Genomic DNA, 23,569 nt, shown 5'->3' with positions numbered 1-23,569 from the left:
TTATGTTGATTGGTGTTTTTTTTTACAAGAAGTTTTACTGATTGACCCAATTTGTTTGATGCTTTGTAACAACTACCGTGAGATTACTGCAAAACATATCAAATTAGTAAACAATGAATTTTCAACACTTTTTTCTTCATATATAAGCTATTGCTGCCAGGCATAGTATCAAGTTTAAAGAGCTCTTCTGGCAACTTTTTTCTTCAATGCATATAGACTTGGATCATAGAAAAAAATGCAAGATTTTAGGCCCTTTTTCCAATCTAGCCAAATATCTTAGTTTGCTCAAAAGATGCATTTTTATATTCAATATGTATTGAATAAAGAATAGGCTAAATCAATTAATACAAAAATTTACTCGATAATGTGTTTGGGGCCCAAACGTTTAACGATTTTTGGCTTGTGTCTCTTCCATGTCTCTGTTTAATTGCATGGATGCCGCCCGGGCGTCCTTGCAACCCATTGTTGATAAATAACTTTTATGGTTTTCTGTTTTAGAAACATCAATAAATAATTTATAAAATGCAAAGGCTACAAAGATCAGTCTTTCAGAGATCCAGTTTTATAGCTGCAACAATTAGGCATAAATCCAGATCATCATTGCCTTCAAGATGTTCTATCCACCCAAAACCTACCATAATAAAACAACAACCCAAAACATTGTTTCACAATATTAGTCGAACATTTTATACAAGTCGGAGTGCTTGGGAGTCTACAGTTGCATTTAAACTGTCAGATATTGGGGAAGGAATAAAAGAGGTTGAGGTATTGGAATGGTATGTAAATGTCGGAGACACCGTTGAGCAATTTGACAACATTTGTGAGGTGGGCTATTAATTGGTTGGTTTGTGTTATTTTTTCCTTGTTGCTCAATTGCTCATAGTATATTGTGTTGCTAACTGTTAAATTAAGGTAAAAAGGTTAAAACATTATACCCAATAAAATTCCCCAAAAGTGCTTTGTGCCAAGATTACAAACTCTCAAGGGGTAATCACACATAATGCTTGACTTGTAGGAGGTTTGAAAGCCTTAGTTATAAATAGACTTGTCCTTCAAATCTTTACGAATTTTTGACTCCACACTTTACAGTTTTTTCTGACTCTACCTAATTGAGGTGAACTGCCTGTAACTCCAAAACAAACAAAAAATCAAAAAAATTCCACAGAAAAAATTTGACTCTACCTGCTGAGAGTGTAATAGTACAACTGTGATAGCATGTGTAATTGTTTCAATTTTAGGTCCAAAGTGACAAAGCATCTGTGACTATCACTAGTCGATATGATGGAGTTATAACCAAGCAATATTATGCAGTTGGAGATATTGCACAAGTTGGAGATGCGCTTGTGGACATTAAAGTCGAATCTGAAGAAACTGCAACTGAAGGTACCATGTTCAACTGCTTAATGCAGTCTTCACCAAACTTTTTTCACTGCGGGCCGGATAAGTTTAAAAATAATTTCACTGCGGGCCGGATAAGTTTTAAAAAAATAAAGCGCCGTCTTTCCAGACTAAGCCCGCTGGGCGATTTTTCTAGGTGCACCAAGGTATGGCCTTTCTGCAATCCCACATCAAATCTGGTGATGTGACTATAAATTGTATGGTTAGTCTCATCTTAAGAGCAATGCTTGTATATTACGTCACCTCAAACAAAATAAGGCCATTTTTGCGCACAATTGACACTTGTCTGTGAAAAATTGACACACGTAACAAACTGGCTTTGGATTGGTCCTGGGCGTTGTATTCCTATGAAACTAGGTAACACCAATTCTATAAATCACGACTGGAAAACGTTAATAAGGACCAAATTAGCTGTTGAATGTTACAATGGTATCAATACGGTTTGGCAAACCAAAAAATGTGGCCGTGGGCCGTTGTTTGGTGACCCCTGGCTTAATGCAATGGTTCTCATACTTTTTTACTGTCGAAGCCAAAAGGTAGTTTTTCAAGTGTGTAAGTGTGTAAAAAAAACGAATTGAGAAAAGAATGCAGGTGCAAACAACAAGAATCTGAATAGTTTATTTTTTTAATAACACTTCTCTGCAAGAAGATTTTTTACAGATAGTGTTCAAATATGCTGCATTACAAACTTTTATCAATGATAAATTTAAAACAATATTTTTTTTTTGTATATAGTAGCTTTCACAATAATAATGTCATCTTTCGTGATTTTCTGAGGTCTGATGTAGACCTGAGATCCGCGGTTTAGAATTACTGGTATATTGTGTTACCCAACTCCTATGATTTTAGTGGTAAAACAAAATCTTGTAATTTAAACTAGATGCAGCAGAGTCAAGTCAAGAACCAACACAGGATAGTGCTGAACCATTGACACCAGAGAAAATTATACCATCTTCAGTTGAAAGTCCAGCAGCAGTTACCTCTGATAAAGTCCTTGCTACTCCAGCAGTGCGACACATGGCAAAAAGCAACAATATCAATCTTTCTTTGATCCAGGTAAGTGGTTTTTATGTCATTGTTTGTATGTTATAAATGTTAACTTAAGATACAATTGGATGCCCAGATTTTCCGTTGCTCTGATATTGGTAATAACTAGGGATGTGCCAAAACTGCAAATGTTCTGTTTGGTCGAGCACCGAGCATCTCACGTTAATGGTCGGTGCTCGGCCGAGCACGCTCGGTGCATTATTACGTCAAAAAAAAATTTAGTGCTTGGGTCAGTTTGTGCAACTGCTCGGCCGAGCACCGAGCATCAAAAACAGATATGCTCGGTACCGAGTACTCGGGTTCTGGCTCGGCTCGGCGCATCCCTAGTAATAACCAATTCAAAATTTTGAAAGATGTATGAAGCATTTTAATTTGCTGCATTTAAATGTATGTCATTTCCTGTTTATGATTGTTTGTTGCTGGGTAACTGTCTTTTGCAATTTAGGCTCATGCACTTTCTGACTGTTATGTAAGTCAATCACATGTTTTTGCCGAGCACATATTTTAAATAAAATGAATATAATGTTAACACTTCCTCAAGAACATCAAAACAGGTTCAAAAATAACATTAAATTTCAGGGAACAGGAAAGGATGGCAGAGTATTAAAAGAAGACTTGTTACAACATATTGATGAATCTACTACATCCGCTGTGCCAAAACCACCACCTTCACCTAAAGTTGTGCCACTGGCTGAAGATAAAATTGAACCAATCAAGGGCATACGAAAGGTATGAAAATGCGGCTAACTATAATTGTGGCTTTAAAGGGGTTGGTCAAAAGTGTCGCCCAGATGATCAAGTGGTTGGAGAAACCACCTTGTGTTTACAAGGTTGGGGGCTCTGACCCTGTCTTTGCCACCTGTGTTTCAATAAACAAGAAGCCCAAGCAGCATTTCTTTCACCCGATAAAACCCAATGGGCTGAACGTAAATGGACATTCCAACTCACTAACCACAAAAAATAAATAAAAATGATTTAACAGACTTCATAGCTGTGATCAATTTAGGTGGTTCATTGACAGACTTATTGTAAGCATAACTCATTCATGCATTGCCTGTCAACAAAAAAATGAAACAAAAAATATAACTTGTTGCTGTTAGGCATAATACCAAAATTACAGAGGTCTTGTGGCAAGTGTATTGTTATACCGGCGTTTCGACGTCCTATACAGGTTACCTTCATCAGGGTAAATAACATTGAAGGTGCACATTCCAGTGCATGGTAAACAAAGGAAAAAAGAATTAAATGCAAGCAGTTCACAATGCAGTGAAAACACTATGCTATCGAATGATTGGACCTCTAATCTTTAAACAGGTGCATAGCACGCTGAACGCATCACATCTATTTTGATGTTTATTGTGTTGCCCTGTTTGTGCAAACCATACACTGTACTATGTGCATTCTGTGTTATTTACTCAGATAAAGGTGACCTGTCGAGGACACCAAAATGTCAGTATGAAAATACAATTGCCAGGAGAGCTCTATAGAATTGATGAAACAAAAAACTTATATTATTCCAACTATGAATGCATAGACAGTAAGATACACAAAGTAACGTTTTATTCTCTACAGGCAATGTTTACTAGCATGACAGCTGCATTAGCAATTCCGGCATTTGGGTACAATGATGAATATGACATGACCAGGATGGTAGAATTAAGAAAGCATTTAAAGAAAGAAGTCAAACATGCAATTGGTGGAAAACTCTCCTTTATGCCGTTCATTGTTAAAGCTACATCACTAGCACTTGCAAAATACCCGATACTGAACTCACAAATTGATGGCCAGAATCTTATATACAAGGTACTTTTGGATAAGTATATTTGAAGATATAAATAAAAGTTAATGATAACAATTCAAAGTGTTTTCTTGCATATATGTCATTGAGCAAAATATTTTGTATGTTCGTTAATTGGATGTTTTTTTTGCATGTGGAATTGGATTCTTGTTTTCGGTTCAGTGGGTTCTTTTTTTAGGAACCTTTAGGTTCTCTCTAATTTTGTAACATTTTCAAGACATTGTATGTGACAAATTATTTTGCCAAAAAATTAGAATTGGATGCAGCAATGTCATTTTAATTTAGGATTTAATTTAAGCTTCCTTTTTTTGTCTTGTATATAGGTTACAATCAATAGAATAGTAAGGTTTGTTTGTTAGCAACAAAAGTAATATAAAGTAAAAAATAAGATATTCAATAAGCAGGCCAAAATACTTAAATCCAAAAATTTTCTTTTATCATTTATAAAAACATGATACAGAAGCCTAAACATTTAAAAAATCAAAATGTGTTAGGTCTAAAAAAACAAAATTACAATGTATCATATACTTTTTTTTAAAGGCAGACCACAACATAAGTTTGGCTGTAGATACTCCTGATGGTCTTCTGGTGCCTTCCGTAAAACAAGTTCAAAATCTTACTATCCTTGAAATTGCAGCAGAGTTGAATCGACTGCAGGAGGCAGGATTGAACAATCGACTTTCCCCCAATGACTTGGCAGGGGGCACTTTTAGTCTTTCAAATGTTGGAAATGTGAGTATCATATACTTATGTTCAGTGGGACAAGTGATACAAAGTTTTACATTTGTTTACTTTTTTTATGTGACTGAAATATGCAGTTATGCACTACAGTAAATTTCGTCAAATCCTAATCAGGAAGACTACAAACTTTAAATCACCATTCTTTCACCATGGCATAGCCCTTAATTCATTTTTCCAGTCGTGTTAGTACTCACAGAGCGCCAAACTCACTCTCTTGTGATCCCCCTCACATAAAGCTCTACATTACAGGGGTGTCAAACTATGCGGCCCACAGAGCCCTCCAATGTGGCCGTCAAACACTCAACAACAATTGTAATATAGTATTTTGGAAGATTTTCATCTAAATACAATCCATTTTTCTAACCTTTTAAAGTGAAAGTTATTAGTTAAACAGACATTTACGGAAATTTAATTTATAAATAAAAACTCATATGTTATGCATAGAAACGATATTAAAACCGTTCCTCTAACTAAAAATAAGCATTAAGTTTGTGTGTATAAAAATAGATTAAAAATCACATGGGGTCCTTGGCATAATTTCCAAACTGCTATGTGGCCTTCAAACCCCTATGAGTTTGACACCCCTGTTTTATAATACAGTGTAGCTGCAGCACATTTAGTCAAGATCCATCAATTGTGCCCTTCACTGTTTTTCACTTCATATTGTTTCAACATTGCGCAGCTATTTCTGGCGTTGTGACTGTTTTAGTGCAATTTTGTCAATATGTGTTGTTTCACCAAGTAAAATAAACTCAACTCAACTTTTTACAGCTTGGAGGAACTTACATGAGACCTGTGATTTTTCCACCACAAGTTGCAATCGGTGCATTAGGAAGAATACAGGTATAAAAACCATTTAAATATGTTTTCAAGTTTGGTTTGCTAAAAATCAGTGAGCAATGAGGGTTCTGTGATAGAAAAACATCTATTTACCATTTGACTATGTTAGACACATCACACAAGAAAATTCTTGTAAAATGTTAAAATGAGTCTGTGTGAACATTTTAAGTGATCAATTTTGTTTTTAAGCAAATAGAATTTACAACACAAAATACTAAGAACTGTTAGAGCAAGTATATCTTATGATTTATAGTATGCCAGGCCCATTAAAGGCGCCATACTGTATCAAGCCGGGCTCCAAAGCATATGCTTGATTTGTTATAATCAATGGGCTGGGTGTACTATGATTTAATTTATGGATAAGTATGCCATGATTGCTGGTCTACATTTACACTTCAGGGCTGATCCCAGTATGAATGAATTCATCTTCGCTGATCTTATGATGATACTATGTTTTGATTTTTTTGCAGGCATTACCACGCTTCGATCACCATGACAATGTAACTAAGCAACACATCATGTGTGTCAGCTGGTCAGGAGATCACAGGGTTATTGAAGGGGCCACCATGGCGCGATTTTCTAATGAACTAAAACATTATTTGGAGGACCCAGGAAAAATGCTACTCCATTTAAAATAGTGGCAACAGCCATATAGTTTTTATTGCAACCAGTCATAGGCTTTGTGTAGCAATACAATACTGTATATTCTTGTTTAATAAGGCATTCTGGAGAGCTATTATTAGGCCTTTAGAGGTGTATTTTTTACCAAAATGTCATATATAACTTGACCAAAGTGGTGACATCATGTCTAGTTTATTTCTGTCGTTGGGACATCATGATTTTATTTAAATGTTTTTTATTTATTACGCTACATACACATCTCACTACATTGCTTTTTACTTATAATTTAAAATCATGTTGCATTTGATTGGTCTTGGCATTGCTTGATATGGGGTGACTCACTTAATGAAGCACCTTCTAAACCAGGGTCACCAAACTACGACCAGTAGGCTGAAACCGGCCCTCGGTGTCATTTTATCCTGCCCCCAAAGGTATTTTTTGTTTATAAAACATATGGAATTTTTTTAACATAAAACGTTATAAATTGCTCAAATCTGCAGAATGGATTGAAGTGATATTTTTGGCTGGTCTTTACAACATATGGGTATGATCCAAAATTGGTTTGTTCCGTCACAGACAAAACAAAGAATAGTATTTGTGCATGAACAATTACCTTTTGTAAATTTTAATGAAATGAAGAAGCAGTAGTTGGTAGATGAGACACTTATATATTCTTCATAATCTTACAATTTAACAGCGGCACATTCTGAATACAAATAAGATTGTGAAAAGACATAAATCCTTGGCCATCCCGTCAAAACTGCCTTGCGAGTTTCAGTTTGTGAAAGGCTGCATCAGGGTTTGCCCTCACGCTTGATTATTAAAATTATCCGGCCCGCTGTGAAAAAAGTTTGGTGACCCCTCTTCTAAACAAAGTATTAAGCAACATATTGAATAATTAAATTAGAGCTTTTACTGGACCAAACTGAGGAATCAAAACAGGCCTATATTATGAACTATGATCCTACTGGTTTTTCTGAAACTGCTGCCTGAACCAAAAAACATTTAGTGTGAACAGTGTGCAGGTTTATGAGTAGCCACTGTAAAAATGTTCATGATTTCATAACCAATACCCACAAACCTAATTTCACTTTTGCCGTGGTACTTTTATACTTTTTGAATGTTACCTAAAACTGATTCCATGTTTAAGAATTCTAAGTGGGGTTTTGTGCTCATGCATAAAAATGATTCATTAATTGGTAAAGTGGGATTTTGCAAAACCAAAGTGCTTTTTATTTTGCTGATATACACAAATACAGACTTGCTTGCCTTTATTCATTGCATACTTTCTGTTTAAAAGTGGTTCTCAACTGGTGGTCCATGCACCACTAGTGGTCCATGATGACTTTTTGGGTGGTCCACAAGACATTCACTAAATTTGGTGATAAACTAGAGATGATTGCATATAACATCTTGAAAGAGTATAAAAATGTTAGCTGTTAATAATTGTATCTCACTTCTTAAAAATCGGTTTAAAGGATTTTGTGTCAAGCCCAAATGGTCGTTTCATATGCGTACTTCAATTTTGATACAAAATGAAATGGTCCACGATATTATTTTTACTGGGCCGGTGGTCCATGGCCCGAAATGAGTTGAGAACCACTGGTTTAAAACGTTATGGGAAAGTTTGTTAGTACTATTGTAGCTGATATACAGACAAACGCGAATAATTGCATAATCTGTTTAATTGCGCAGGGATTATAAAACTGCAGCCTATCACGAGAAGAGAGACTATTTTTTCACCTAAAATAACTTGGCAAATTGTGTCTAACCTGTAGCGACAGATTTAGTGGTTTTCACACTGAATTATCTTGTGTCTAACCCGATTCATATTTACTTGATTTAGGTTTGATAAGCATGTTTTTTATCAAACATCCAGCACAAGTTTGTAGCCTTTTGACTAATTTGGTTAGTTCAGTCTCGTTTTAAATTTTAAACTGAGTGCCTATGATACAAGGGTATTAGACCATAGACATGAATGTTTTTTGATTAAATTGTAAGAGTACGAACAAATCTGGTGTTATTTGTACAAGCACAAATACCATCTAGGACTATATGTAAATTTATTCTAGGGAGCTTCCTTAAATTTGGCTCAACAAATTCAGTTCCAACTTCTATTGTACAGGATTGACAAACCTTAGTAAAATGAGAAACCACATCTTTGTAAAGACCAGACAACTCACCTGTCTTAGACACAATATGTTCAAGAATCTTTATTATAAATACCACAATAGTTTGACTACATTTCTTACAATTATGCAATATTAAAAGAAGGGTTGATCAGTTGGAGGTTTCAGAAAGTGAGTCTTTACAATTGAAAGAGTTTGAATCAGATTTTCTTTTATGTAACTGACACAATATCCATTGTCCTTACAAACACAGTAAGATTGGAAAGACTCCAGAAATACTTTGAGTCAGAGTTAGCATACCTTCAAATCGGCAACCTTGATTAAAACACATCTCATAGGTAAGAACACAAAATATGAAGAAAGGCAGTTCCATGGGTGGAATAAAGAACAATGCTAGCAAAGTGTTACACCATCAATTCAAATATATCAACAGTTTAGAATGATATGTAAAATGCAAAGTAAAATTCTTTGAAAACACAAACAACTGGTTGTCCAGAATGTTACGTCCAAATATCTTCTAAGTATCGCTTGGCGGAAACCACTTTCTTAAATCCAGCATTTGCTTCTTCATCTGAGCAGATTTTACACTTGGCGATCATGTCAATAAAACACTGTCGTACATCTTTTGCCATGTTTCTTGCATCGCCACAAATATAGAAAACAGCATCCGAAGACAATATTAGTTTCATCATTTCATGAGAACATAACTTCAGAGAGTCTTGCACGTACTTTGGCTGTGGTCTTGTAACATCACGAGAAAAGGCCACTTTAAGATGTGTCAGTACCCCATTGCTTTTAAAATCCTCAAGGGTATCTTTGTACAAAAAGTCTTTGTCTTGGTGACGACAACCAGTAAATAACCATGATTCCCCAAGTACAAAATCACCTGAGGGTTTTAAAGCCAGCCGATGTTCAAGAAAACCTACAAAGGGTGCAACTCCAGTGCCAGGCCCAATCATTACAATTGGACGACTTAGGTCTTCTGGTAAACAAAACCCAGTGCTCTTTGTTGGAAAAATTCTAACAGTTTTATCCAAGCCTTTCTGGTGTTTTTTATCAAAGATTTTTTCCAGCATTCCAGTGCAGACACCGTTCCTAGTGAAAGTTCTACTAGGGTGGGAGTCAAATCTTGTAACATTGAAAGCAAACTTTATTGCATTCGAAACACCCAGGGGCGAATTCGCTATTGAGTACCTACGAGGCATCAACCTAGGCAAGTGTTGGGCAAGAAGACAAAAGCTTGGTTGGCATGACACAAAAGTGGCAAGAATGTCTAAAATACACACATTTGCCTCTCTAACATGTTGAGCATATTCTGAGGCCCCCTGCTTGCTTACAAGTTCCTGCAGTCTTCGGTTTTCTGCTGGATCGCTGGTACATTCTACCAGTGCACGAAGAAATGGCTTTTTCGGCACTGAGCGTATTTCAAAGCAAGTTTTAAGTGCTTGTCTTATGGTGAAAACTAAGGGTATGAAAGCTGGAACTGATTTTTTAGGAGTGTTTTTGCTGATGGACAGTTGTGCTGGGATATCGGCAGATTTTTCCAAAGCCAACCTGCAAAATGACAAAAATGTTTATGACAGGGACAACAAATACCAAAAAGTTATTGCATTGTTATGGTTCTCTACAATGAATTCATGTTTTAGTTAATTTTTCTGACCAAAAAACCTTAGTGGCATTGCTTAAACTCAGCATTTAATTGAAACTTGGTCTAGTAATAATAGTGGCCCTAGTCTAGACAAGTTTAATACATTACCACATAGAACATAATAATTTTTGGAATATAAAAAAGCAAATAGTTTGTCAAAAATACATTTACGCTCAAGAATCCCTTTAAAGCAGTGCATATGGCTCACACTTTTAACATTTCGAAAACTGTGCCAAATGAAAATGTTTCACCTTTTAATTAACCACTCAACTTCACTGTCTTCATTCTCGCAGCAAATTCCGAAAGAATCCCCAGGTTTGAAGTCAAACATTTTGTCAGAAATTAATGTGAATTCCAAAGTTCTTTTCAGTGCGTCATCTGATGTTAATTGCCTTATGTTGTCAATTTTCGCTTCAATAATCTCGCCACTTGCAACAGGAAATTTGGTTCCATTTTGATATGAACCAGAAGTTGGTAATTGGTTTTCTAGGTACTCGATTTCAAGATAAATAGGAAATGTGCAAGGCAGTGATAGGTCTAAATTTGACAGTTCATCACTGCCTTTTTGTAAACATTGTTCCAAGGGGACTTGGGTACTACATATTCTCATGTCCAAAAACTTTGTGGAAACCTCTTGCAAGTTGATGTTGAAATTTGTATCTTTAGAGTTTAACGTAATTTCTTTATCATTAAGCTGCTTTGTAGATTGTGCATCTGACTTATTGCAACTTTGTATCTTTGCAGCAGTGACCCCAGAAAAATTAATAACATTATTTTCGCTATTGGTATCATTTTCTGCACTGCTTTCAATTACAGTAGTTTCATTTTCTTCGTTTTTAGACATGCATGCTTTTTTGTTGCTAAAGAACTTTTCAACAGCAGGCCAAAGACCATCTAACCACGGCTCAATTACATCCTCCATATCTGTAGCATCATCAGCGAATGCAGAGTTGTAATAACTTTTTGCTCCACACTTTTTTAGGCTTTTCTCAAGCTTTTTAGGACCTCCACAAAATGTAGAATAGTTTGAGTCACCGAGACCAAGCAATGCATAGTTCAGTTGAGAAAGGTGATTTTCGGGTAGTGTTTTGCGATTAAGGTTTCTAATGAATTTCCGAGCATTTTCTGGGGGATCTCCATCACCTAAAAAGTAATTTAAATCAGTTTAAGAAGAGAAAATGAGGCAATAAAAACTTGACACTGGTGAAGCTTTTCCATGATAATTTTACACAACAGATTGTTAGCTAAATAGTCTAAACAGCAAAAATTTCCATTCAAGTTCAGCTGTTTTAAGATTTCACAACATAACGTAGGACATTGGTTATGGTGAAACTGTATTCTCTTGGGCAAATAATGGTAGGTGATTCAATGAAAAAATATTGTGCCAAAGCCAAGTACACAAATGTAAAATATATCTATCAATAGGAAAGTAAGCAGAATATCACAGTTCCCTACCAGATCTCAGACATGCAGGATCAACATGTCCTGTGTGCTTAACCCCTAAGTGCGCATTCAATACCAATATCAGGGAGTACAATGCACATGATAAAGATGTCCCTGCAGTACAATGCCTTTAAAGCAGTATGTCTGTATGCAAAAAAATTGTAACACAACTTGGTTGTTTAACTGCCATAGTTTACCGACTGAAAAATCTCTATTACACATTATTTGTAAAAGAAGTCTAATAGGTGCAACTGCTGTGCTCTTTATCATTGTAGCTAATGTTTGTTTTTCATTAAGTTTCAACCATGAGGCTTTCACGGCTGTTTCATTGGTGTCTTGGGGCATATGTTGCTTTTTAATCTTCAGTGTTATGTGCAGGAATGACATACAATATAATATACAGATACAAACAACCCGACATTAGGACCAAAACAATACAGTAACAAGACACATACCAGATACATACCTGTTGTTGAGCAAACCATAACAGCACAGTTAATTTCGGAAATGTTAAATAGTTTGCCTTCATCTTTTAGGCAAAACAATTCGATGTCATAATTTCGAAAAACCCCGTCTTCATGAATGTCAGTTGCGATAGATTCAGATTGACCTGTGAAATAGAAAAAGCGGAGTTTAACAAAAGTAAGGACACACCATTTTAGCTTTGGATCACTTCCGAAGATAAAATAGCGATCAACACAAATGAAGTATACCTGTTTGAGATCCATAAAGGACAACGAGCTTGTTTCTAATCATGATATTATCAAATAAAAATGCTCAAGAACTTGAGTTAAAACTTCAGGGTGGTAAATTTGCTACATCATGTCGGGGATACACCTTTCATGAGTCAGCAAATTTTTGATCATAGAAATCGTATTTAAAACACACATTTTACGTTAAAAAATACTTCACGAATATATTTTTTTAAATGGAAAATTTTAAATGTTTAAATGAGGGTAGTGAAGAGGTAAGCTAATACATAAGTAGCGAAAGTTGATAAAAATCAAAACAACTAATAGCTTTCCTTAAAAAAGTCGCAATTTGCTCCAAATGGTTACAAACACATAACGGAAAAGATTTTGGGAATGAGAGAGTTTTAAGAGTATCCGAAACTAGTTGCCTTAGGTGTGGGGATACAACAAGTTTGCCAAAAACCGCATCTCCGAATTCAGTCTTATGGGTTTTCAAATGTGCTGTTGCGTAATGGTGCTGCATTTAACTGATGACAAATCCTCAGGGAAAAACTTTGCATGCGTCTGGCAACTTCAGTAAAGGTTAATCATATAGACCTTGCTTATCAGTAACCTTCATTTCAAATAGAGAAAGCAAGCTATAAATGTAATGTTGTAAACTCTTCCTTAGAATATATTTAAAGAGCTGTAATTTGTGCAAGATATGTTAAATATACAGTATAGCCTATAGCCCCAACAACAAAAAATAAATGTATAAAAAGAAGCTGTTATCCGTGCCTTGTGCTCTTAAACGCGTTTCTTCTGAGTCTGATTAGTGGTTGGAATGTCTCGGACGAGTTTGTATGCCAGTAATGACGCAGAGGAGACAGCTGCCAGAGGAGATTTATTAACTTCACCTGTGTATGTTGCCAAAATGTGGTTTTACAATTGTTACTGCTGTTGATATTAGCCTTTATTGAGAAGCAAGGCATTAGAAAGTTTTTCTTAATGATAGCAGTAGGTTTAAAGCAGCGGTTCCCAAACTGGGGTCCGCGGTCCTTTAGGGGTCCGTGAGGCAATTTTGGGGGATTTTTTAAGTTTGGGAACCACTGGTTTAAAGCAAAGTGTAACGAAGGCTTTAGTGTCGTCTGTATATAGTTTGTTATTTTATTCTATTTGGGCAAATTAAAGGCTTTCATGTTGTTTAAAACTGCAAATGTATGCAATGTAGGTGTTTGCATGTGTAATTCTGTTTCAAAATTATGAACATAATCCATGACAGGAGTCATTTTTCAAGTTTATCAGCAGCACAAAAGTCGCTGGGTTTACCGCATCAAGCGTATGAATTCAAGAAGGCTTTCTTAAATTGGATGTGCCTGCAGCATCTTTGCTTTATTTTTAGGTTGTGTGGTAGATGTAATTAGGCTTTGTCGGCGTAATGAAAGAAGATAATCGTACAGTGGCTAGTGGAGATTTCCTCAACTACAACAGATCAAGAAGAGTTGTGTGTCTGCCTGGTCACTCTGGCTGTGACCTTCTGATTGACCCGTCCACTCCCGTTAGACAGTGCACGCAGAGGTAAAAAAGATGATTGTTTAGTGATTTGCATGCAATTTTGCTTGATTGTTTTTTGGTTATGTGTTTCATGAATTGTGTTGTGAATATCAAGTATGACAAGATGAAATGTTTTGTCCACTGATCAAACAATGAGTCGAAAAGCCAAATATTTAAGCATGCTTAACTTACCTCATTTTACGTCGAAACATCGTGTACTGAAGTGATCTCGAGCCAACTCATTTTACTCATAACTCACAATAGACACTTGAGCGAACTCGACCTAACTCTTTTCATTCAGGAACACTTAGGACTTAAATTAAGTGCACTCAATTTAACTAATTTCGCTTAAAATCACTCACGGTTTGCTAAATACCGATAGGTGACGCAAAGGACCGCAAACTGTGTGAAAATGCTGAAGCTGAAAGCTGTTATAGGGCTTGGATCAGGGTTTTTTTATACATAAAAAATTAACAACAAACCTAACTTAAAAAACTGTTCCCAACGTTAAATTTAGTTCTTAACGGTATTCAATTGTCAGTGTTAATTTAAATAACTTTGCTCTTTACGCCGTCTACCAGTATTTAACTTTGTCTGTTCTTAGTTCTTATGTTAGTAGCTCTACCCAGGTTTTTTTAAGGTTTGGTTTGGGTGACCTCTAAGTAGTTTTAAGAGACCGGTCTCCCAAAACACCTTAAAAAAACACTGGCTCTACCAATATCATCATTAAAACTCATCACCACCATACGTCATTTGTTCATAAAACCGAAGCAACTAACTTAAATACCAAGCACTGAAACTATTTCGTGAGTTTTTAAAGTCGCATCCTTGCGATGTTTACCTTTAAAAACTCTGTTGTGTTGGTCATTTTAGCGTTTATTTTTTTCAGGACCTTTGTCTTTTTGAATTCCCTTAGACGCTACCGGCCATGGAGGAAGCACTATTTAGTGCTGCGCACCACGGACAGATACAACACCTCATTGAGATACTAGAGTCGGGTGACGTCGCCGCGGATGCATGTGACGCGGTAAGTGACGTCATGCTTTCGTCACAGTTTCTTTAGAAGTAGCATTTAAATAAAAAGCACTGCTTAGGTATAGTTGTGATTTAGCTATAATTATGAAGAGTTATAAGACGAACCGCAGGGTTTTGTGTCGAGTTCATGTTCAAACAGGGCTTGAGCTTAAATTTAATTCAATGGACTTCATCAGGGCATTTCACTTAAGATCATTTGCAGCGCTATTTCACCAACTTGTCAACAAAATTTTGAGTTTTGGAATTGTATTTGGGTTTTTGGGCCAATTTCAGGCCCGCTTACAACTGTACTTATAGTCATTGTGTAACTACGTCAGAACAGTGCACGCAGCCTGTTTCGACCTATTAGGTCTGATCAGTGCAGCTGGTGAGAGATCGGCGGTATTGGCTAGTGTAGCCATCCAACGACACTCCAGTTTGTAGGGACTTGGGAGTAACAGGGTAAAAACCAATGTCTCATCTATTCTGTGCGATGCCACAACTGGGCACACACCACAGAGGAAACTGGCATTTATTGGCTCGATGCTTATACAAAATGCAATACAATTGACAGAGGATCCAAGGACATAACCTATACTGGCACTCTCGTAAATGAAACATAGGTCATGTACTGACGGCCAAGCATAGATAAAAACTAGATGAGCAGATTGACGTTTTGTAACCATTTTATTGTAGCAATGCTAGTCAGCATAAGTATTGCATGAAACATCGTCACCCATGTCAACATTTAGGTTAGCTGACTGACATTGACTTACTCACTAATAAAAACCTACCAATAAGATGTTTGGTGTCTCCTGGGGTTATGAGATCTAAAATAGGGTTACACAATGCGTCATCAGGTCATAATTGGAATGTTAGAGCCACGACTGATGTTAAACTGTCGGTAACGTGTTGCTCATGCTAAATGCCGAAGGTCAACAAGTGGCCTTTTTAACTTTAATTACTTGTATAGGTTTTGTTTAAAAGGATTTGATTACTAGGCCACATTTTCTTTGATGATTCGGTCTGCAGCACTTTTCTACACTGTTGCATCGCAGGTTTATATTACGCTAACCAGTTTGGCTACTGCAAAATTGTAAGCAGCTGTGAAAGTGATTCCTGATCCAACTCAAAAAGTGCGTGCTTGAAAACCGGTTTAAAGTCGCTTTGTTTTACCAAAGCTACAATTAGACCCAAACGTTGATACAATTAAGGCACAAATGAAGTCAAGTTTTAAGTCAGTTCCGAATCAGGCCTGTTATATTTAAACTCAAGTCTAAACCCGACATAAAAGCCTGTTCCAAATTACAACTCTGAGCCAATTAGCTTTGCTAAAATGATAAACAGCTGGGAGCGTAAGTCTACGTTGACATTAATTTGAAAACGTTAATTCTGGACCAAAAGTTCTTTTGGAATTATTTTTTTAAAGCCTAATATGCTGGGTAGGTCCCAGGCCACTGAATTTTTAGTCTACAGCAAGAGATCTGCACTTCTATGCGATTATAACATATAATTACTACTGTAGAAGTACAGTAGGGTGCTCCTGCAAATACAAAGCTAAAAAATACGATTTTCTATATTGCATCAGTTCTCAAATGGGTTTCGCGTTTCCTTAGGGGTCCACCACGCGATTTCAGAGGGACCGCGAGGATCTTAAAGTATTTCTACAATCTTATGTAACATTAAGCCTTGCAACTGTACAAGCAAAAAATGGCAGATAAATAAGTATTCTAGCAAAATGTGGCCCTTTATTCATTTCAAGTAACAAAAGAGGCATTTGTTCGCGCCAAATTTCTTGTTTGTAAAGTAATGAATTGCCCTTGAAACATTACCTCGCAAAGTGATCTTAGGAAATTAAATTCATTCTTCATATTGTTGTGGGAATACTTTCGAAAAGAATAAATAATTTTTTATCAGGTAACTCCACAGTTTTATTTTACCAAGGTATTTTTAGTTTAATAAATATGTTTATCTTGGAGTGTTCGAAAAATATTATCAAATTATAAAACGGGCAGAGTAGAAAATGTTTAATTGCACTGTGGGTCCCGTAACATCAGGCTTTATACAAATAAGCCACCTTTATGCATGACCTATGATTTGAGGTCACAAATGTTGTATTTATTAAAACGTAATGTCCATGCACTTATCACCTTACGGAAGTCGCGGTTTGCGTAGAACGTGACGTCACGACCACACGTTATGTCATATGGGTCAGTTCAACGCATCTTTAGGCATTTGACGGCCTAGAAACTTTAGAACGGAAATGACGAGGTAGTCGATGTGATGTTAGAAATAGAAGAAGCGTCAAAAAATTGACAATCCGTTTCAGCTATCAAGATTATATGTCGGCAGTGAATTTCAATCGTGCGTTGGTAAAAATATTTTGTATTGCGAAGTTATATGTTTGAATTTCACACACTTACAAAAAAACACATTTTGTAGTCGTATATTTTTGATGGAAAGGCTAAGCATAATGGTTTTATTTTATTAATACTGGCAAACAGGAGAGGGGGTAGTACAGTATTTTAGTTGCGGGAAACATCAAAGAAGGCTATAAATGGGTAAAAGCGTTTTTTTATATTATTACACAATAGAATGTGAAGACGACCCGTAAAATAGTTTCCACTCTTTTAAAAAAATGATCTAAACATTTACATTTAAATCATATTTTAGAAAAGTACATTTTAAATTCATTTACTATTTATAGAACGGCTTAGAATCATAGTATATCTAACAAACACTTAAAAACAGAAGACTGCGCACTGCAGCATTTTTGCTAGAGAGAAAACACCATAGAAAGTTGTAAAATATGTAAAATTTTGTTTTATTAATAAACGTTACAGTGTACAGACTACCACTTAAAATATTTAAAGTTCCTTTTTGGACATTTGATATAAGTAATGGCGTCTGATACTGAACAATCCACAAAAGTAACAGAACCAGTTGACAATAAAGATGCAGTCTCAGAAGACAGCGGATCTCAGCAAAAAGATGACCCCTCAATTGCAAGAGGACTTTTGCTTAACTACGGTGCAGTAAAAGGGACTTTCCCAGCGATCGCTACAGCGGACGAATTAACCCTTACAAAAATAGCCTCAATGCAGTCTCCGGCGTTGCTCACCCAAAACCTCGTTGGAAAGGCTAACTTTGATTCTCCTGCTTTGAGTCCCAAAAAGGAGGGGGAGGCGGAAGGAGGAGCAGGAGAAAAAGAGAAAAAGAAGAGAACAAAAAGAGTGGGAAGGAGCGTTACTTTGCGCGGTCAACCTTCAATGGTGATGAGGCAAACTGATGAAGACGGAGGAAAATCTCCTCTCGCTTTGGCGCATTTAGCGACATCTAGCGGTTTGTGCATTTTATGATATTTATTTTTTACTTTCACTAACTTTTATTAGGCTTTTATACGTAAAATTGTATTTTTTTGGATCAGTGGTTTAGCTTTTTTCTTGAAAAGTACTTTTTTGCTGCATACTTTTTTAAATATTTTTAGAACACTTTTTACTTGATTACTTTTTTGGATCGTAAAGTTTTATATTACTCTTCTGCGTCCCTGCCCATGTTTTTTAATTCTATTTGAATAAGGAACTGAAAATGCTCGTTAGGTGAAATATATATATTCCATGTAAATTCATTCACTAATTCTGTTACTTGAAAAATATTTTCATAAATATATATAGATAGCGACCATGCTGCCTGTTAGAGGGTCTGATACTGTTTAATCTAATCACTCTCATGTTCTTTCTATCAGTGATTAGTATTTTAAAGAAGTCTTTGATTGTTTGATTGTTTGATTGTTTCAGATTTGGAAGGAAAGGAAGTGAAAACAAAATACAACAAGGATGCTATTATTGATGTTATGAATTTCAACCACCGCGAAAAGAAGAAATTTTTCAGTGACGGTCAGTAGGAGTTTAAATTCACAAAAAATAACAATATTTTTTTTTTGATTTGCATTTTATTGTTTGCTATTGTTTCACCTAAAGCTGAGCATGTGACATTTCAAAAAATACAGTAGGTCCTTGTTTTGTTTCAGTAAAAGCAAATTGTGAACACGACGTAACATAGTTGCTACAAACAAATTCCTTAAGTGTTTTGTTTTATTTAAACTACTTTTCCTATGTTTGAAACGTATCCCTTAAAATTCATTTTTTTTAATTTGAAATATTCTTTTCAAGAGAGTTCATTCTTCACACGAGCTGCAAAAACCATCACAAGATCCCGAAAGTCAAAAATTGATGTAAGATTTATCTATTTCGTTTTTCAAAATCCGTAACCCAAACTAAGTTGTTGTTTTTCTTATTTTTCAGTTAACAAGAGACAACTCGCAAAAAGCTCAATCCGCATTGGCTGATTCAAATCACGTGACCACCTTGAAACATACTGGCGGAGAGTTCGTCCCAGCAAAACAGGTCTGTAGCCTACAATAGGGACTAGAAAATTGTTATTTTTAATTTCATTTATTTTATTTTTTATGGGGGCATTACTAGATACAAGTTTTTTATGTATGTTTTTTTATGTTAGTCAAGCTAGAACAAAAAATTTGTTTCAAATATCAAATATGTAATTACTACAATTTTTTCAAAGTTATCAAAGTTTTGGTTTTCAAGTATTCACCTGTTTTTAACTGCAATATTTTTCAATTTAAAATAGCCTTGAGCAAATTCATTTACTTTTTAGGCAAAACCTCCAAAGCAGGGTGCAGTGAAACTGACATCTTACACACTTTGTATGGAAGATCGGCTTTTGCGACAGGAAGACCCACAATTCTACTTTGATAATTACGTCGGCGATCGAAATGTGATTGACGTTCGCTGGTACAACACACTGCAATCTAAATCTTCACGTGAGAATAACTCGATCGGTGAAAGTTTATGTTGTCAGTATACTTAGTTACTAGAATCAAGGATTCTCATAAGAAGAGAGGTTTTTCGTTGGGAAGTTTTTGTTTGCAAGAAGGGAGATCAAAAAATGAGTATTTTTTGTCTATTGAACGCTATATGTCGTTCCATCAAAAGTTACTGCCAATGATATTGTACCTATACTCTGTATTTAAATCCAAATTGTTTTTTTTTAACTGGCTGAAATTCTCTTTCTTGTACTCATATACAAACCGTTTTTAAATTAACTAGCATTTCGATGGTGAGCACTTGGCTTGCAATATCAAGCCAAGTGGTGCGTAGAATAATAATCGTTAAAAATTACTAAGATTAATTGTAAAAATGGTGTCATTTTTTATCACTTAAACGCGTTAGCAATAATCCCACCAATATGGTCTTAGAAGAAGTTTTCTAAAAAAAGGTCGTTTAGCAATATTTTTTTTCAAATCTATAGCAGCTTTATGAAATTATCTGCGATATTTTGGACTTTAGTTGTTGTTGTTTTTCAGGTAAAAAAGGCCACACACGGACAAGATCGAACAGCCACTAAAACACAACCATCACGTAATCAGGACCTTATGTTGTTGTGTACATATTATTCGCTGAATTTGTTGCTGCAGATTTACGAAAAATGTTCAGCCGTAAATAAATAAAACGAAAACTCGCTTTGTGTGCGTATTATGTTTTACAAGTTTAAAACAGTTCAACTGACTTAAACATGTTCTAGTTAAAATATCGTTGTTCTACATAACTACAGTTCATGTGCAGTAAAACTGCTTACGTCACAGGAAATGACGACACCCCTTATGCTTGCATGTTTGGAGGATCATATCGACTGTGCTGAAATTCTGTTACAGTGTGGCGCCTTTGTAGATTCAAGACGCTCTGTGAGTATGAACAAAATTAGTAATTTATTAAACTTAATGCTGGGGCCTTATTTTACAGGGAAAACACTTAATGTATTATATTTGGAACAAAATTGTAAACGAGCCTTTGGGAAAAGATACAGGCCCGACCCGAACCTGATACGTGTATTGATTTTAATTACAAACAAACTTTGTGTAAATCGTTCCTAAACATGTTTGCCTAATTCGTGCATTTTGTAAATTGAGCTTTCGGTCGCAATTCGGACTTATTTTTTAGAAAATCTATATTTTCGGGTTTTGGGCCGGATTTAGGAATTGTACGGGACTGGTTTAAGTAAGGGCCCATGTGAACCTATAAAACGAGTGTGTAGTTGGGACAATTTTGTATCAGTATGTTGAGCATTTTTCAATTTTAGACTGGTTCAACTGCTTTATTCCTTGCTTCACAATGCGGACATTACGATGTGGTCGAAACTCTCTTGCAGTATGGCGCTTGTATTGATGCTCAAAACCAGGTGAGTCTAAAAGCGGTTCAGTTTCCAACAAACCAAAACCATAAGTATCAAGGATATAGGCAAAATTTTTGTTACGATCGAGCGTCTGCGTTTCAACATTACGTTTCAAAAATTGTTACCTCATTTATGTATGACTTGCCATTTATTAATTATCTTAAAGAAGGTCGAAAATACGCAATCTATGCAATTAAATAGAAAAATCTCAGATACTCTATTTGGGCTAACATGTTTACAAGCGGTAACATACGATGAAGATGAATATTAACCAATAGTGGTATTTGAGATCGAAATATAACGCTATTGTTATTACAAAAATCTTCAACCGATCACAAATATTAACCGTATTCAACATTTTCGAAAGTTTCATACGTTTTGTAAATATATTGCGTATTTTAGAAGAACCCTTTTTGCATGATACGTCAAAATAAAGCTTATGAATTTTCTATAACTGAGAACTTTCTACATTTTATATTCATATAAGCTATATTTCGAACATTCAGTGACCACTTATTCTTCAAACATGCATTTTAAACATAGTTATATACAGACAGGTGGAACGCCTCTTTTTGCGGCTGCGCAAATGGGCAACGTTGACATCGTTGAGCTTTTATGCACAAACGGAGCTAACGTTCACTTGTCTTTGAAAGATTGGACCACACCCATGTTTGTTGCTGCGCAAAACGGTCATTTGGAAGTTGTACGTGCACTCGAGCGTCATCTTGCGGATGTTAATTGTCGAAGAGTTGTAAGTTAGTTTTAGTTGTATTTTACAGGATCTTTACCTTCAGTAGTAGGCATCCTATGCCGACGATCACTGACAATATGTTTTTTTAATAATGTTAATTTAAAGTTAAAAAGTGGACAACAAGAAGAGCATGAGCATTGTGTACTTTTCACTATTGCATATGTATTTTTGTTTTAATGAGCACATGCCAACCGTGTTTGGATCAAAATGTTTTTGCCGCTTTGCCTGGTCTTAAACGAAAATGATTTATATTTAAGAATGAATTTTTTGCAGGACGGTGTTTCCCCGCTTTGGATTGCGAGTCAAATGGGTCATGAGGATATTGTGACGGAACTTTGTTCTATGGGCGCTCAAATTGATAAGTAAGGCTTTGTTGGCATAAATTTCAAGCTTACAAAGAGTAGGTTATGGCTTTTGGCTACAGTGATCAATGTGTGAGAAAATAGCTTGAAAAAAACATAAAAAACTACGTAAACTCCAATTTTTGACTCACGTAACAGCTTTATAAGTAAGATAGGTGTATTCTTTATATTTTTTCTTTTAGACCAAGAAACACGGACGGCGTTACTCCTCTTTTTAAAGCCGCTTCAAAAGGTCACGTGCAGGTGGTGACGTCACTGTTGAAGTATTTTCCAAACACTGGCGTTCTAAAAGTAAGTGTAACGAAAACCCATATCCTCATATTGTTATATCCAAGCTTACTTTTAACAGTGTGGATACTCGGCCCTCCATGCTACAGCTCAATATGGACATCTAGCGGTTGCTGAAGCTCTCTTGGAATTTGGTGTAAAGCCTGAACTGAAAGATAAAGTATGATCCAAATTATACTTACGTTTTTTTAATTAAGTGATACCATAGCGCCACTTTTAAAGGTTGAAAATACCGATGGGTTATATTGGTACACTATATAGGGGAAACTCGTGTAATTTGGACCACCAAAGTTTGAACCTTATAAAAACGAAATCAGGGCGTCTCAAAAAGAGGTCTTTAGCCTATGCCATTTGATAAGTTATCACACCGAGTATTATTTTGCAAAAGGACAATATCTGAATGTTATCTTGGAATGCGTAATTAGCATTTTTTGCCATATTGGTCTATTTTACACGCACATAGTGTGTGTGTAAATTGATTGCCCGTCTAAATGAAAAAAAATAATGCAAAACATTACCATGGCAAACAATTAGGCCATATTGCATTGATATGCTTTCCCACAACTTAAAATAAACATACTTTATGTTTATGGTATTGTAATCCAGTTTATTATTGTTTATAGGACGGACAAACCGCAGCAGAAGTAGCATCAAGTCATAATTTTGAAGAACTCGCCAGCCTCCTTACATCGCATTAACACCGCACTAATAAAATTTTCATCCCTTTTTGTAATCTTGTATTTTGTGAGTTTTTAAACAGAAGATTATAATTATTCCAATAACATAATTGGTCATAATACGGCCAATGTAGATTAAAAACGAAAGTCTTTTGAAGTTTAAGCTAAATAGGCTAGAACTACAGTGCTGTTGTAAACATGTTTACAGTATCAACAAATTGAAGAAAAAGACAACAGATTTGATTCAAAATAACGCAAAATCCTAAATGGCGAAGTGCTTGTTTCGTTGCCAATATGGCCTAGTAGTTTGCGCATCCGCAGTGTGTTGTCAAGGTTGT

The 23,569-nt window shown here is 35.7% G+C and overlaps 4 protein-coding genes across 4 annotated transcripts; 3 read left to right on the top strand and 1 right to left on the bottom strand.

Annotated features, from left to right (window-relative positions):
• The first annotated feature begins 479 nt into the window (after positions 1 to 479).
• On the top strand, positions 480 to 7,719 carry LOC145232893 (lipoamide acyltransferase component of branched-chain alpha-keto acid dehydrogenase complex, mitochondrial-like). The gene is made up of 8 exons (XM_080097570.1): positions 480 to 825; positions 1,239 to 1,383; positions 2,279 to 2,454; positions 3,025 to 3,174; positions 4,018 to 4,248; positions 4,784 to 4,975; positions 5,756 to 5,827; positions 6,295 to 7,719. The coding sequence occupies exons 1-8, from the start codon at positions 523 to 525 to the stop codon at positions 6,460 to 6,462; spliced, it is 1,437 nt and encodes a 478-aa protein (XP_079953696.1). The 5' UTR covers positions 480 to 522; the 3' UTR covers positions 6,463 to 7,719.
• Positions 7,720 to 8,643: 924 nt separating this feature from the next.
• On the bottom strand, positions 8,644 to 12,502 carry LOC145232892 (methionine synthase reductase-like). Its single transcript, XM_080097569.1, has 4 exons — positions 12,379 to 12,502; positions 12,132 to 12,275; positions 10,474 to 11,365; positions 8,644 to 10,128 (listed from the first exon to the last, which is right to left on the bottom strand). Exons 1-4 carry the CDS (start codon positions 12,419 to 12,421, stop codon positions 9,075 to 9,077), a joined length of 2,133 nt encoding a protein of 710 aa, XP_079953695.1. The 5' UTR covers positions 12,422 to 12,502; the 3' UTR covers positions 8,644 to 9,074.
• Positions 12,503 to 14,786: 2,284 nt separating this feature from the next.
• Positions 14,787 to 23,254, top strand: LOC145233716 (uncharacterized). The gene is made up of 8 exons (XM_080098491.1): positions 14,787 to 14,917; positions 20,567 to 20,665; positions 21,061 to 21,159; positions 21,707 to 21,904; positions 22,178 to 22,266; positions 22,449 to 22,557; positions 22,616 to 22,714; positions 23,178 to 23,254. Exons 1-8 carry the CDS (start codon positions 14,819 to 14,821, stop codon positions 23,250 to 23,252), a joined length of 867 nt encoding a protein of 288 aa, XP_079954617.1. The 5' UTR covers positions 14,787 to 14,818; the 3' UTR covers positions 23,253 to 23,254.
• On the top strand, positions 17,755 to 20,443 carry LOC145233584 (uncharacterized). Its single transcript, XM_080098339.1, has 6 exons — positions 17,755 to 18,246; positions 18,702 to 18,800; positions 19,077 to 19,138; positions 19,209 to 19,310; positions 19,579 to 19,744; positions 20,288 to 20,443. The coding sequence occupies exons 1-6, from the start codon at positions 17,805 to 17,807 to the stop codon at positions 20,326 to 20,328; spliced, it is 912 nt and encodes a 303-aa protein (XP_079954465.1). The 5' UTR covers positions 17,755 to 17,804; the 3' UTR covers positions 20,329 to 20,443.
• Positions 23,255 to 23,569: the final 315 nt, after the last annotated feature.

The sequence above is a fragment of the Phallusia mammillata genome, chromosome 6 (genome assembly GCF_965637545.1).
Source record: "Phallusia mammillata chromosome 6, kaPhaMamm4.hap1.1, whole genome shotgun sequence".
In the NCBI taxonomy this organism is placed as follows: domain Eukaryota; kingdom Metazoa; phylum Chordata; class Ascidiacea; order Phlebobranchia; family Ascidiidae; genus Phallusia; species Phallusia mammillata.
This window is presented reverse-complemented; position numbering and strand designations above follow the sequence as displayed.